At 40.4% G+C, this 13,271-nt stretch overlaps 1 protein-coding gene across 1 annotated transcript in view; it reads left to right on the top strand.

Annotated features, from left to right (window-relative positions):
- CD96 (CD96 molecule) overlaps positions 1 to 13,271 on the top strand; it is a 91,296-nt gene that overhangs the window by 49,256 nt on the left and 28,769 nt on the right. Inside the window, 1 exon segment of the mRNA XM_036849687.1 lies at positions 5,423 to 5,515. Within this exon segment, the coding sequence (XP_036705582.1) occupies positions 5,423 to 5,515 (93 nt within the window).

Raw genomic sequence — 13,271 nt, 5'->3', positions numbered from 1 at the left:
CTCTTGTTGTGGAGCACGGGCTCTAGGTGTGCGGGCTTCAGTAACTGTGGCACACGGGCTCGGTAACTCTGGCTCCTGGACTCTAGAGCGCAGGCTTAGTAGTTGTGGCGCACGGGCTTAGTTGCACTGTGGCGTGTGGGATCTTCCTGGACCAGGGCTCGAACCCATGTCTCCTGCATTGGCAGGCGGACTCTTAACCACTGCGCCACCAGGGAAGTCCATCTGGCCCATTTTTAAATCAGGTTGTTTGTTTCCTTATTGTTAAGTTTTAGGAATTCTTTGTATATTTTGATAACAGTTCTTTATCAGATATATCTTTTGCAAATATTTTCTTCCAGGCTTGCCTTCTCATTCTCTTGAACTGTGTTTGGTTTTAAGATCAGAAAGTAGTGAATATTTTTTAAGGTAAGAAGGAAGACCACTGATTCTGATACTCAAAGCACACCATAATTTCAATTTTACAGGACAGCCCTGATCTAGTATAATTTTAGGCAATTTTAAATTGTCAAATGAGTCTTTATCCTTTACAATCAAATATTAAAGACAATAAATCTTAAACAGTTCAGTTTCCCAAAATTATAGCTTATATTCTGCTCATATTCTGACATTTATCTTTTGAATGATCTAGAAGATACAGTTGAGGCTCTGCAAAACAATATCATTGCCATGTCCTATTTTCCTATTTGTTATAAGTTCTTAAACATTTACTTCCAAACATGCTTTCTGCCTGCAGTAGTACTGCTGGAGGCTTTATAAACTCTGGAGTAAAGTTCTGATGCCTTGTGCAAGAGTCATTGCCTTGTGGGACAGATATTGACATGAAAATGCAGGAGAAAAATCTGTCTCTTAGTGCTAAAGTAGAAAAATTCTAAAACTATTACAGAACAAAAAGGAGATTTAGGGAGAGAAGGGGAGGAGTTTTTGCTCTCTTTTTTTCCCAGAAAAGAGTAACAATGTTAGAAGGCTGCAAGGTAACAGCCCTCTGAGGTGCTTCTTTCCCTACCTACCCCCCTGTGTCTCGGGACATTCAAGTGCTCAGTGATTCTTATTCTAGAAAACTCAGAAAGGGGAAGGGGTCAAGGTGAAGGTGGCTCATCAGGCAGCTATTCGAGTACCAGGGCCTGAAGAATTGTCATGATTCAATAGTAACTTTAAAAAAGGCTCTTTCTAAAAATATTCTATCATGCCGACCTAGTCTGTCAGAATGTCTAATATTGTAGCGTGGAGGAGTCAATGTTTTGGCATATACAAAGAGTTGTTTTGTTTTTTAGGGGGTAGAGGGAATAGTTTGCTTTTTTTCAGCTCAAGAGTTGAGTGCAGGGGCTTCCTGGTGGCGCAGTGGTTAAGAATCCACCTGCCAATGCAGGGGACATGGGTTCGAGCCCTGGTCCTGGAAGATCCCACATGCCGCAGGGCAACTAAGCCCATGCGCCACAACTACTGAGCCTGCGCTCTGGAGCCCACGCACCTAGAGCCTGTGCTCTGCAACAAGAGAAGCCACCGCAATGAGAAGCCTGCACCCACAAAGAAGAGTAGCCCCCGCTCGCCGCAACTAGAGAAAGCTCGTGCGCAGCAACGAAGACCCAACGCAGCCAAAAATAAAATAAATAAAATAAATTTATGAAAAGAAAAAGAAGAGTTGAGTGCAGATACCTCCTGGGGTGGGTAATATTCTGCCTGTCTTGTTGATTAAATAGCTTTCCAACTGTAACTGTCGAGATCAAGACCTTTGGGATACAAAGAGAGTTAAGGGTTGATGAGTGGTTCAGTGTGTGTGTGAGAGTGTGTATGTGTGTTTTGGGATGTGGAGAGAGGATTAAAAAGGGATAGTTTGATAGTGGCATGAGAGGACCACTGAATATTAAGGTGACGTATACCAGAAAAATATTTCTGGTTTTATGATTTCCCTCATACCCGTGACTGATCCTGGGAATACTGAGAGTATCAATAAAGGACTTTACTATACATACAGATCACCCAAAGTTCTTGTTAAAAAGCAGATTCTGATTCAATAAGTTGAGGGGTTGGGAGGGGCAGGGCCTGAGATCCTGCATTTCTAACAAGATCCTAAGAGATGCTATGGACCACATTTTGAGAAGCAAGGACCTAGCAAACCGTGGGGCTCAGTTCATCGCTGGGTGGACCAGCTAATGGCTGATTCAAGCTCTGAGGAAGCTCTAGAATTGACCCAGCTGCCCTTGTGGGACAGACACATGGCCACCGCTGCCCATGAAGGTGGTCCTGAGAGCCCTGCCAGGCCTGTGCAGAATGGACACACTTGTGAACGGATGGAGTACTCAGTAGCCCAGCCCCTTACAGCGTTATGGTAAATGTAATGGTCTGAAAACTGGCTGACGTGTTTCTGCTAAATTCTGCATTTGAGTTTTGGGAAATAATTTTTCCCTGTTAGGTTTTAGTCACTCCTTTTTTATACCCCCTTAGTTTTGTTTTGACCAAGACAGAGTTTCTACTTTATAGGCCAGTCTGAAACTAAAAGGACTCTTTATGGCCTCAGTGAAGCTGTGCGTCACTTTTGTTACAGAGCAAAGGATTCATCTCAAAATGCAAATCTTGCAATAATAACATCCTAATGCACTCTGAGGTTGTATGTACCAAGAACCCCTTAGTTTACAAAGATATCTGGTGATGAAACATGGCAAAATAATATCTTAAAATAGAAATATTCAACAAATGAAAACTAAATGCTTCTTTCCCGTTTTGGAAATCTAGGATTGAGCATAACCTATCAACAACTTCTGTTCTAGGAGTTGGAAAACATTTTCTGTTTTTAATCTGCCAGATAGTGAGTATTTTTATGCTTTGTGGACCATATGGTCTCTACCACAATTATTCAGCTCTGCCATTGTAGTACAAAAGCAGCGGTAGACAATACATAAACAAATGGGCATGGCTGTGTTTCAATAAAACTTTACTTACAAACGTAGGCAGTGAGTGGGATTTCACCTAGCCATAGTCTGCCAACCTCTATTCTAATCAATCTGCAGAGAAAAACACCTAAGCATTATTTTTCCAGGTCCATTCCATCTCATTAAGGTTACACTTTGGAAGATGATGCTTATGACGCACCAGCAGTCACATATGTACTTAAAGTTGATCTTTGTTCTTTGAATGTTAAGAAGAAATCTGTATACATTCAATTCATCCACTTGCATTTGCCAGGAACCAGAAATACAGTGAGAAACAAAACAATTACTTCTCTTGAGAGGTATAGTGATGAAGTAATGAGGCCTTTTCTAGGGCAAACATTAAGAGCTATGAGTGCATCACAAAGATCCCTAGGATTCTTCAAGTCTGAGAGGTACATAGTAGGAAGTTTGGGATGGGAAAGTATTAGGAAACAGTAAGCACAAATATCAAGAAGTCACGGAGAACACTGTGTTTGGTAAATTGGATTGAAATATTACCTGTTGGATTGAGGGTATGTTATTTTTAAAATGTATTTATTTATTTTTGGCTGCGTTGGGTCTTTGTTGCTGTGTGCAGGCTTTCTCTAGTTGCAGTGAGCAGGGGGCTACTCTTCATTGTGGTGCACAGACTTCTCATTGCAGTGGCTTCTCTTGTTGCAGAGCACGGGCTCTAGGCACGCGGGCTTCAGTAGTTGTGGCATGCAGGCTCAGTAGTTGTGGCTCACGGGCTCAGTAGTTGTGGCTCGTGGGCTCTAGAGCGCAGGCTCAGTAGTTGTGGCGCATGGGCTTAGTTGCTCAATGACATGTGGGATCTTCCCGGCCCAGGGCTCGAGCCCATGTCCCCTGCATTGGCAGGCGGATTCGTAACCACTGCGCCACCAGGGAAGTCCTGAGGATGTGATTTTAAAGAGATGTAAAAGATAATAGTCAGCATCAGGAAATGAAGATAAGAGTGTAATGTGGGATTAAATTGTGATCAGATTTGTGTGTCATGCTGAAGAGTTCAAACTTGTCCCAGATGGCATAAGGGGAAGAGAATAGTCATTCTGCTGACCTATTCACATATTCTCCATATAACTACCCTCCAACCTCCTCAGAGATTAATAGCAAGGGATCATTTATAATAGCAAGTCACAGCCAGCTGTGAGCACTACCTATAGCCAACAGCAATAACAAACTACCAGTGAGAATAAAACATAGATGCATTTAGATCACAAAAACAAATTCCTCCCAATGTGCTATGTGCTATCAAGTGACATAACTTAAATTGTATATACTTATTCCTTAAAGTAAAGTAAAGAATAGAAACAATAGTATAATTTCTAATTAAATGTCCAAATAATTGATACAGCTCATCAGATGTGTGATACTGTACCCAATGCCATGATATCTAGAAAAATCACAAAATCCCCTAGCCTGGACATCATTTAATTATATTTAATCCACATATTCATAAAGTCAATAGGTCCTTCTTACATTTGTAAATTGTTTTAAAATGCTAATAGGATTATTTTACAGTACAATAACGGAGACTTTAAGGAAATGACATGAATGTATGTGATAAGTAAAACAACATATTCCAGCCTCTTTTTTTTTTTTTTTTTTTTAAACATCTTTATTGGAGTATAATTGCTTTACCATGGTGTGTTAGTTTCTGCTTTATAACAAAGTGAATCAGTTATACATATACATATGTTCCCATATCTCTTCCCTCTTGCATCTCCCTCCCTCCCACCCTCCCTATCCCACCCCTCTAGGTGGTCACAAAGCACCGAGCTGCTCTCCCTGTGCTATGTGGTTGCTTTGCACTAGCTATCTATTTTACCTTTGGTAGTGTATATATGTCTATGCCACTCTCTCACCCTGTCACATCTTACCAGCCTCTCTTTCATCCCAGACACCCCCCACACACAGAGAGAGAAAAGCTGTAGCCAAATAAAAGTTTTATGAAAAAAATAGAAATTTTAGAAAGAGCACAATAATACCATCAGTCTTAGGTTTATTGATGTTGTGTCCCATTGGAGAGCTGTATCATTGTTTGTACTCTTAGTAATAAAAAAAATTTTGTGGGTTTATGGATATGTAAACTGTATGGTTACTTTTCAAATACCTCAAAACATTAGCTGCAGTAATTATTTTACCAGGTCTTGGTTAAATGTCTCTTTCTCCAGGAAGCTTTCCCTGACCTCTCAGTGCTGGTTGGTGCCCCTCCTTTGCATTCTCGTGGCACCCTGCACTTCTGCTGTCACAGCACTAAACACAGTGCCTGGCTACCTATCTATTTTCTAGGCTGTGTGCTCTTTAAAGAAAGCTCCATGTCTTTGTCATCCACCATTAAATTCCACTGCCTTGCCCATAGCAGGGCAATAATGATGGTTTTTAATCAATAATAATTTGTTAGATGAATAAGTAAAGGTTTGGGGGGAACTAAGTTAATACTTTATCTTCCTATCACAATATTTTGTTCATTACCCATGTCTATTTAATCCTTCCAGGCTCAGTGAACCCTCCAAGAGATTCTCTGCTTGATGCTACAGAATCTACCCTTGGCACCCAGCCTTCTCCGGCCAACAACATATCTCCTACAAGTAAGGATGTTTTCATACTGTTTTACTTCCCATGAGCTATTAATCCTTTAAGTCAGTAGGTTGATAAAGAAAAAATTTTCAGAAAATTTGTATGATTCATGCCCTGTTCTTGTCTATGGCGTTTCAGGTAAATATGTTAAGTACTATTCTCATGGATTAAATGAATTAGCACAGTTTCCAAAGTCCTTCACTTGAAGACCTGGCAAAATAAGGGTCAATAAATCTTCAATGAGAAATTTAAGTTCTTTATTTATTATTAAATAAGTTAATAAATTGACGGTCCTCCTCCACAACTATGTTCTCAGTAGGGTGTTTAAGAAATTGGTTGTAAATGGGGATCTGGTGGACCAGAGGTGGGTAGATAGTTTTAAATTTAAATTTGTTCTGGTTCATATTAATTTTGACAAAGTTGACTGGTGTGGACTTGAATTCAGCCTCCTAGTGGCATTATTAATAATGGAGTTCAGGCTGGGTCAGTGTTACTGTGGCAAAGGGATAGCAGTGACTTTCAGAAGTTGGCATTGATGCAAACAAATCATAAATTTCCATATCTATGGCCTTTTTGTTTAACAAAGAACCAAGGTGACTTTCTCTAACACAGAAAAGGATGTTCTACATAGAGTCGAAGTATGCTTTTTATTTCTTATTTAATTCAACTACCAATTTTAGCTCAAAATGAGAACTGAAAATGGAATAAGACAAAGCAGTCAGTAGGAATGAACAATTCCTTTAGCCTGTAGCCTTTAGCATAGCCTGCAGCCACTGTCACAGGTTGATATTTCTCAGAAAATGAAGCATGTGGCAGGATGAGAAATGCCTGCAAATCACCCAACAGAAGTTTTACATCCACCTGGTTGTTTCCTAGTTCTTAAGGCTTTGTAATTTTCCTTTTTTTATGCTTCTTTTTCTTCCACTTTTAACTCATCATTCAGCAATAAACCATAGTAAATTATGATATTCTTCATTCAACAAATATTAGCATATTCAACATTAATACCTTAAGTCTCGTTAGTACTCTATGTATTAGCCATCCATTGCTGTATAACAAATTACCCAAACAAAAGTTAACTACTTATAACACATATATTGTCTCACGTGGTTTCACATGAGACAGGAGCAGCTTAGCTGAGTGGTTGGCTCAGGTTCTTTCATGAGGTTGTAGTCAAGCTGTTGGTTGGGGCTCCTGTCATCTGAAGGCTTGACTGTAGCTGAGGGCTCTGCTTCCAAGCTTGGACACGTTGGCAGGAAGTCTCAGCTCCTCACCACATGGGCCTCTCTATAGGGCTACTCACAATATGGCAGCTGTCTTCCCCCAGAACAAGTAATTCAAGGAATAGAGTCGCCAAGACAAAACCACCCTGCCTTTTTATGACCCAGTCTGCAAAATTGCACACCATTACTTTTGCTATATTCTATCTGTTAAAAGCAAGTCACTAAGTCCAGCTTATACTCAAGAGGCGGAGAATTGGGCTCCACTTCTTGAAGGAAAAAGTGTCAAAGAATTTGTGGACAAATTAAAACAACCACATCCTATCACTTAGAAGACGTTTGCACCTAAACTTCAATGTGGTTTGATATTCTTTATTATGAGAGGTAGACAGAGTAAGCATTACCATTTCCATTTTCCAGATGGGGACACTGATATGCTGAGAGCTTAAATGACCACATGACTAATAAGTGGCAAAGTTAGTATACACACCAAAGTCTTCTGACTATAAATCTAGTTCTCAATACATTAGATGCTATGTTTTCTCCAAATGGTCTAAACGCTTCATGAGGACAGGGACCATATTTATTTTGCTTCCTCACACATGCCTAGCACAGAGTAGGCATGCAAAAATATTAGTTGAATAAATGAATGAAAAAGAATAAACGAGAATAATGTTCCTTCACTATGTAGATATCATTTAATAGACTCCATGGTGTCAAAAAAAGATGATAATTTGTTTCTGCCTTCAAAAAGTTGCCTTGTACTTGGAGAGAGATGACATGCACATATGAAAATAAGTCCGAATAGTAAGGTGAAAGGTGCAGTGTTTTATAGAATTAAAATGCTCAGGGAGAGATACGGACCAAGAAGTCTTAAGCTTTGAGTATGGAAAGGTGCCTATGAGTTCGTGGAGTCAGGAAGTGTTACAAAGAGAGATGAAATAAGCTGACCCTTGAAGTATGTATTGTATTTATTTGACTATTAAGAGCTTGAAAAAACATTTTAAACACAGAGAACAAAATGAGCAGTTGTGCATTGGTGAAGATATTCATGGGGATTTGAGAAAATTTTAGTAAGTAAGTTCAGGTCAGAGGAGTGGGATTGTGTAGCAGAGAAGCAGGGATGAAGATTGGAAACTGCAGAATAAAGAGAGCCTTCAGACCCAGTCTAAGGATTCTAAATGTTATACCTTAAGAGATGGGAGGGACCTCATTAAACATTTTTTTAGAAGGGAAGTGACATAATTCATTCACCAAATGTTTACTGAGCCCTTCCTATGTACCAGTACTCTTCTAGGTGCTAGAAATACAACAGTGAACAAAAGAGAAAAAAGAATCATGCTGTCATGGCATATCCATTCTGCTAATTGAAAGCACAAATGAATTTCTTCTAGCTCAGTTTTCTGTGGGGTTAGTTGACATATACTAAATTGTTCCATCAGTTCAAACACCATTCTTATTTCTGTGAAGAAGTTCAAGAAAAAGGAAAGGACATTTGTTATCCTTAAGGAGTCTACAATCTAATATAGCACTAGTATTAGAGAGGTTGAAAGAGCACAGTCAAATAAATATATTTGTTTAAAAGCAGAAAAAATGCTACCTGATATGCTATCATACTAAGGTGATACAGTTTGGAAATTTCTGGAGAATCAAAAGACCTCCTTAAAAATAAGGCCCCATGACACTGGACCTCAGGACTGTTTTAGATCAATGGTTCTCACCAGGGTGATTTTGCCTCCGCCCCCCTCCCAGGGACATGTGCAGTGTCTGGGGGCATTTTTGGTTGCCAAAATGGGGGAAGGGACGGTGCTCCAAGCATCTGTTACGTGGAGGCTGAGGATGCTACAACATAAGACAGGACAAAGAATTATCAGGTCCAAAACGTCAATAGTGCTGAGGTTGAGAAACCCTGTTTTAGTTCCAGGCTCGGGTATAATAAGACTAGCTATTTCTCACTTTACAAAATCTGGACCTCTGTCAAGGTAGTAACAAGATAATGTTTGGAATAATTTTCAGTCTGATTTTTATATGTCAAAAAAACATGTTAAATCAATGGCTGCTTATATCTAAGTGAAACTTATTTGCTTAGAATAACACTGAATTACAACTGAAAAATCTAAATTTCATCTTGGCAATCTGGAGGGTAATTGTGAAATCACATGATGACTGGCTGTCTCAGAAGCTGGTAGGATTCGCCCTTGTGTTCTTTTAAGAAAGGAAATGAGGTGGAACATGTCATGGAAACCAACTTCAAAAGGCTATGGTTTTGTTCTAAATTCTAAGATGTAGTGAACTATATAATTCAGTCATAATTTTTAAGCTACAGATCTTGCTGCAAACATCCAATTCGTATTCTTTTTTTCCTCAATGAAAGGATATTCTTGAAACAAATGTAGAAAGTAATGGAAACAATGGAACCTTATAACTCACAGCCAACTGCAAGAGTTACCCAGGGAAGCCCAGCTCAATTCAACCTGAACTAACTGGTGTTTTCTGAGTGCCAGCTGCATTCGCAGCTTTGTCCTAGGAAAAGACAGGAGGCTGACAAGCTAAGTGGTGAGATGAGACAAGCCTGCATGGAGCCATAGAGACCCCAGACGAATCTAGGATGAGACAGTACTGGCGTAACTCCAACCTTCCATTGCCCTGAGCAGAGCCCTATGCCTTCTAACGCACTGGCCATGAATTGCCTCTAGACTACGTGGCCTCAGAGAGCAGAACCTCAGAAACCTCAGAGAGCATAGCCTCAGAAACGCCAGCCCCGACTGTAGCAGTCATCCAAGACCTTCTTTCATTCAACAAACACGGAGTGTTGACAACGAGCCAGGAATTTTTGAGGCGCTGGGATACAGTAATGAATGAGACAGGCAGGCCCCCTGCTGCACAGAGCTTACAATCTAGCCAGACCCGCTTGCCTAGCCTCCCATTTCACTGGCCACCATGCCATAGACATTTTGGCTTTGCCTCCTATTTTTGTGTACAACTCTTGGACCTGATGGCATTTACTTTTGATATTAAGCCCTCTCTAAAAACTTAGATAATCCTTACAGTCTGGATCTTTCTACTCCTGGAAGCTTTGAGTGAAATACCATATCCAGTCTGATTCTAACCATTGGCCAGCTCTCCAGGTGAGCACACCTGATCCTTGGCGAGTGGGGGGATCAGAGAGGAAGGGTACAGACTGAAGGAAGTAGTTCCACAGGGGATGCAATGAAACTACTAATTTATGAGAAAGCATGTCAGAAATGGGTGGGAGATCAACCTGGAATTAGATGAGATTAGTCCAACACAAATACAGGGGAAGCAGATTAGATCAGTTGTAGATCTGGATATTCTAAAGTGAAGAGGGGGGTCCCAGAGAGACTCTGCAAGGCAATGAGAAGCCTATGTGATTTGTTTGTGATAGCAACTTCTGACACCTTCTCTGGTCATGCCATACCTGTCTTCAAGGGTCAGGACACCTCTGTTGCTGTCTGATAATTTCTGCCTTTATCATATGTATCCAAGCACTGAAAATTAAGAAAAGTAAATGAGTTCTGGGGACATGGAGAGTAGAATCAGGAAAGTTGCGCAGGGGGTCTGGAAAGAAATATAGACTCAAATAGAAGAAAGATGAGAGACAGATCTTCATATAATGGTCTTGAGCAAAGACATAAAATAAAATGCATGCAGGGCCTAGGAAGACAAGCAGGATGAGTGCTGACAATGCTTGTTGGGAAGGGGGCTGCAAGTTGCTTAGGTGAGGTGGAACCAGGTGGAGGTGCGCTTAGGTTAATAGGCTATGGATTCGAACTGTGATCTGAACATCAAAAAACATCCACTATGGCTTTTTGAGTATATAAAAAATGTAAGTAAAACAGAAGACCCAATGATGACGACCAGATGATATAGATTTAAAGTGATAATGGTCTGAACTAGAATGGGCATATGTAGAAATTGAGAGTTCTGTGTGTGACAGAAGCCTCAGCAAGGTTGTCTGCCTAAACGTGGGGGAATAAATAAAATATTTTTATAAAACTATCACACAAGGGCTTTCCAGGTTTTATTTTTCTAGTAATTACCTAAAAATTTTTACCAAATGCCATGATTGTATTATAGTACTAAGCAATAATGTTAACAATGTTTGTTAATATTTGAGTACCTCTGATGTGCCTGGCACTATTCTAAACTAGTAAATGTATTATCTCCTTTAACCCTCCCCAAAACACAATGGTATAAGTACTGTCATTATCCCCATTTTACAGATGAAGATACTGAAGCACAAAGAGGTTAATAATTAACTTGCCCAAAGTCGTGCAGAAAGTGAAACAACCTAAACAGTCAGCTGCAAAGCCCGAGTCTTACTGCCTCTGAGAGTACATGATGGGTGCCCAATAAATGTCGTTAGACATTGAATAAATCCCTTCTAGTGTGAAGCTGGTATTGCTGCTATGAAAAGGTCAGTATGACAGCTATGTCTATATTAATCTTTCCCTCTCTGGACCAGTGCTTTCTGAGAAATTCTGCCTCCAGAAGTGGGGCTGACATTTCCTCAGTTGGAAATAAATTGGAGAAAAAGACCCTCCTCCATTCGTTACCCCTTTTCCTCTCAACATCATTATACTATAATTCTTATTGCCCAGAGATATGTACAGAATCCATACAAAACTCCAGTGCTCTCCCTTGAATCCTCGGAAATTCTGGACATTACATCTTTCTCACCACCATTCACCTGGGACGCACTTTACAGGTTGTTAAAGAATTTCTCAATTTTTCCGTTCCTGTCACCCATAAGTCAAGGGTAGCCTCCTTGATGACTGATTTACCTTGCGTATGTGTTTATTCAGTGTTCCCCCTTTTGGGTGAGGTACGTCTGGGGAAAAGCTATTGGACATCCTATTCAGTTCATTTCCTAATTATTGAGTGTCTGTGAACACACCACATGATGTGTGACGAGCTCTGTCCTGCCTACTGTCATCTTCCCCCAAAGGAGTCTTGCAAATCCTTTCTGGACCAGTAATTCAGAAATACATATTGCCTTTAGTCCTTCAGTGAGCACATGTTCCCCAAACTATCTGCCTCCCATGGGAAAACAGTTGTATGTAGAAATTAAGATTTTACACCACACATCTCCTTTGTGTTGACCTGAGGATCAATATCCACCTTATCCTGACATTGGGGGTTGATGAGGCTGACTTGGATGTGTTTAGATGTATTTGCTGACCTATATTCTTTTAAGTGCAATTTTCCAGTCAGTGCCATTGTAGGTTTAAAGCCTCTTTGTGCTGCAGGTGAATTACTGGAGTACAATTACGCACTTGTCAAGGAGACTGGGTAGTTATGTCAATAAATGCTATGTCAATAGAATGGAAGGTCAAGTGAAAATATTACTATTTGAGAAAATAAGTTAAATTTTCATGTTTAATTTTACATAAGAATAGGCAAAGTCTTAGACAACTGAGCTTGATGAACTCGATCACTATGACAGCAGCAGCGTGAACTTACAAATAAATTTTACCTCTGCTTTTAGTTGAATAAATAAACTGAACTGGGTAGATTAGAAAAAAATAATTTTCTTTTGCCCCATCATTTCCTGTCCAAATGAGCTCTGTTGAATTTCTACCTAGCCTCTGAAAGAAATTTTAGGTAATTCTTTTCCTTGGCTTTTTTGGTGATTTTCATATAATAAATATTATCTGGTCCCTTTCAGCCACAAGAACAGATTTGTATCAATAATTTTAAAAGCTTGTCAATGTAATGTCAAAATTTGCAAAAGTTAATTCAGTTCAGAACTTTTCTCCCTCCTTCCCACCAAGTGTGGGTCTACCTCAGCTGTGGAAGCCTGGGATGTGAGGTTGTGTCTTTTATGTCTGGGGGGGTGGGTAAGGGACAGACATGGGAGATGTCTTTGAGATTTCCTGGCTCCATCCTGTTCTCCACTCCTAGTTGTTGGCTTGACTCTTTCTTTGGAGATCATGAAATGGGGAAAAAAGAGGAGGGGTAGGTAAGGAAAGACCTTCCTTGTCAGGCTGACCGTAATCTGACTTAGGTGCCCTAAGGCTGGGGAAAATTAAAATTGCCATCTTGACCTCATGGGGGCACTTGGGCAGATTTCAGAAATCTGTGACTGACCTGTGGATGCTGTCCCCTTGATGGGCCATGCTTCTCTTTCGGTCTTCTGCGTTCCTCCCCTCCCTGCCTGTTAGCTTCTGGGGGTTTGTCAGCTTGGGAGCTTTTTATTCCTCTTAGTATTTTTTCCTGGGTGAGATTTCTTTTTGTGGCATTCTATTTTGTCTGGGAAAACATGTACCTTGGTCTCCTGTTTGGGGAAGTGCTCCTTTTCCCCAGTATGGCCATATCTCTCTTCTCTACGCCCATTTAGCACTGCTACTTAAGCATAGGCTCCCAGTGTAGCCTCTTTAGCCTGAGTAGGGCACTAGTCCCCTTTGTCCCAAACTCCAGGACATGCAGGTCAAGAGCTCTGAGTGGTCTCTTGAACCCACACTTCACTTGGACTAAGCTAAGGGAGCATATTCTTCTTTCCCTCCTCCATGAAAAGGGACTTGAC

This window comes from Balaenoptera musculus, chromosome 4 (assembly GCF_009873245.2).
Source record: "Balaenoptera musculus isolate JJ_BM4_2016_0621 chromosome 4, mBalMus1.pri.v3, whole genome shotgun sequence".
Lineage (NCBI taxonomy): Eukaryota > Metazoa > Chordata > Mammalia > Artiodactyla > Balaenopteridae > Balaenoptera > Balaenoptera musculus.
Note: the sequence above shows the minus strand (reverse complement) of the source record. Positions and strands in the feature narration are given on the sequence as shown.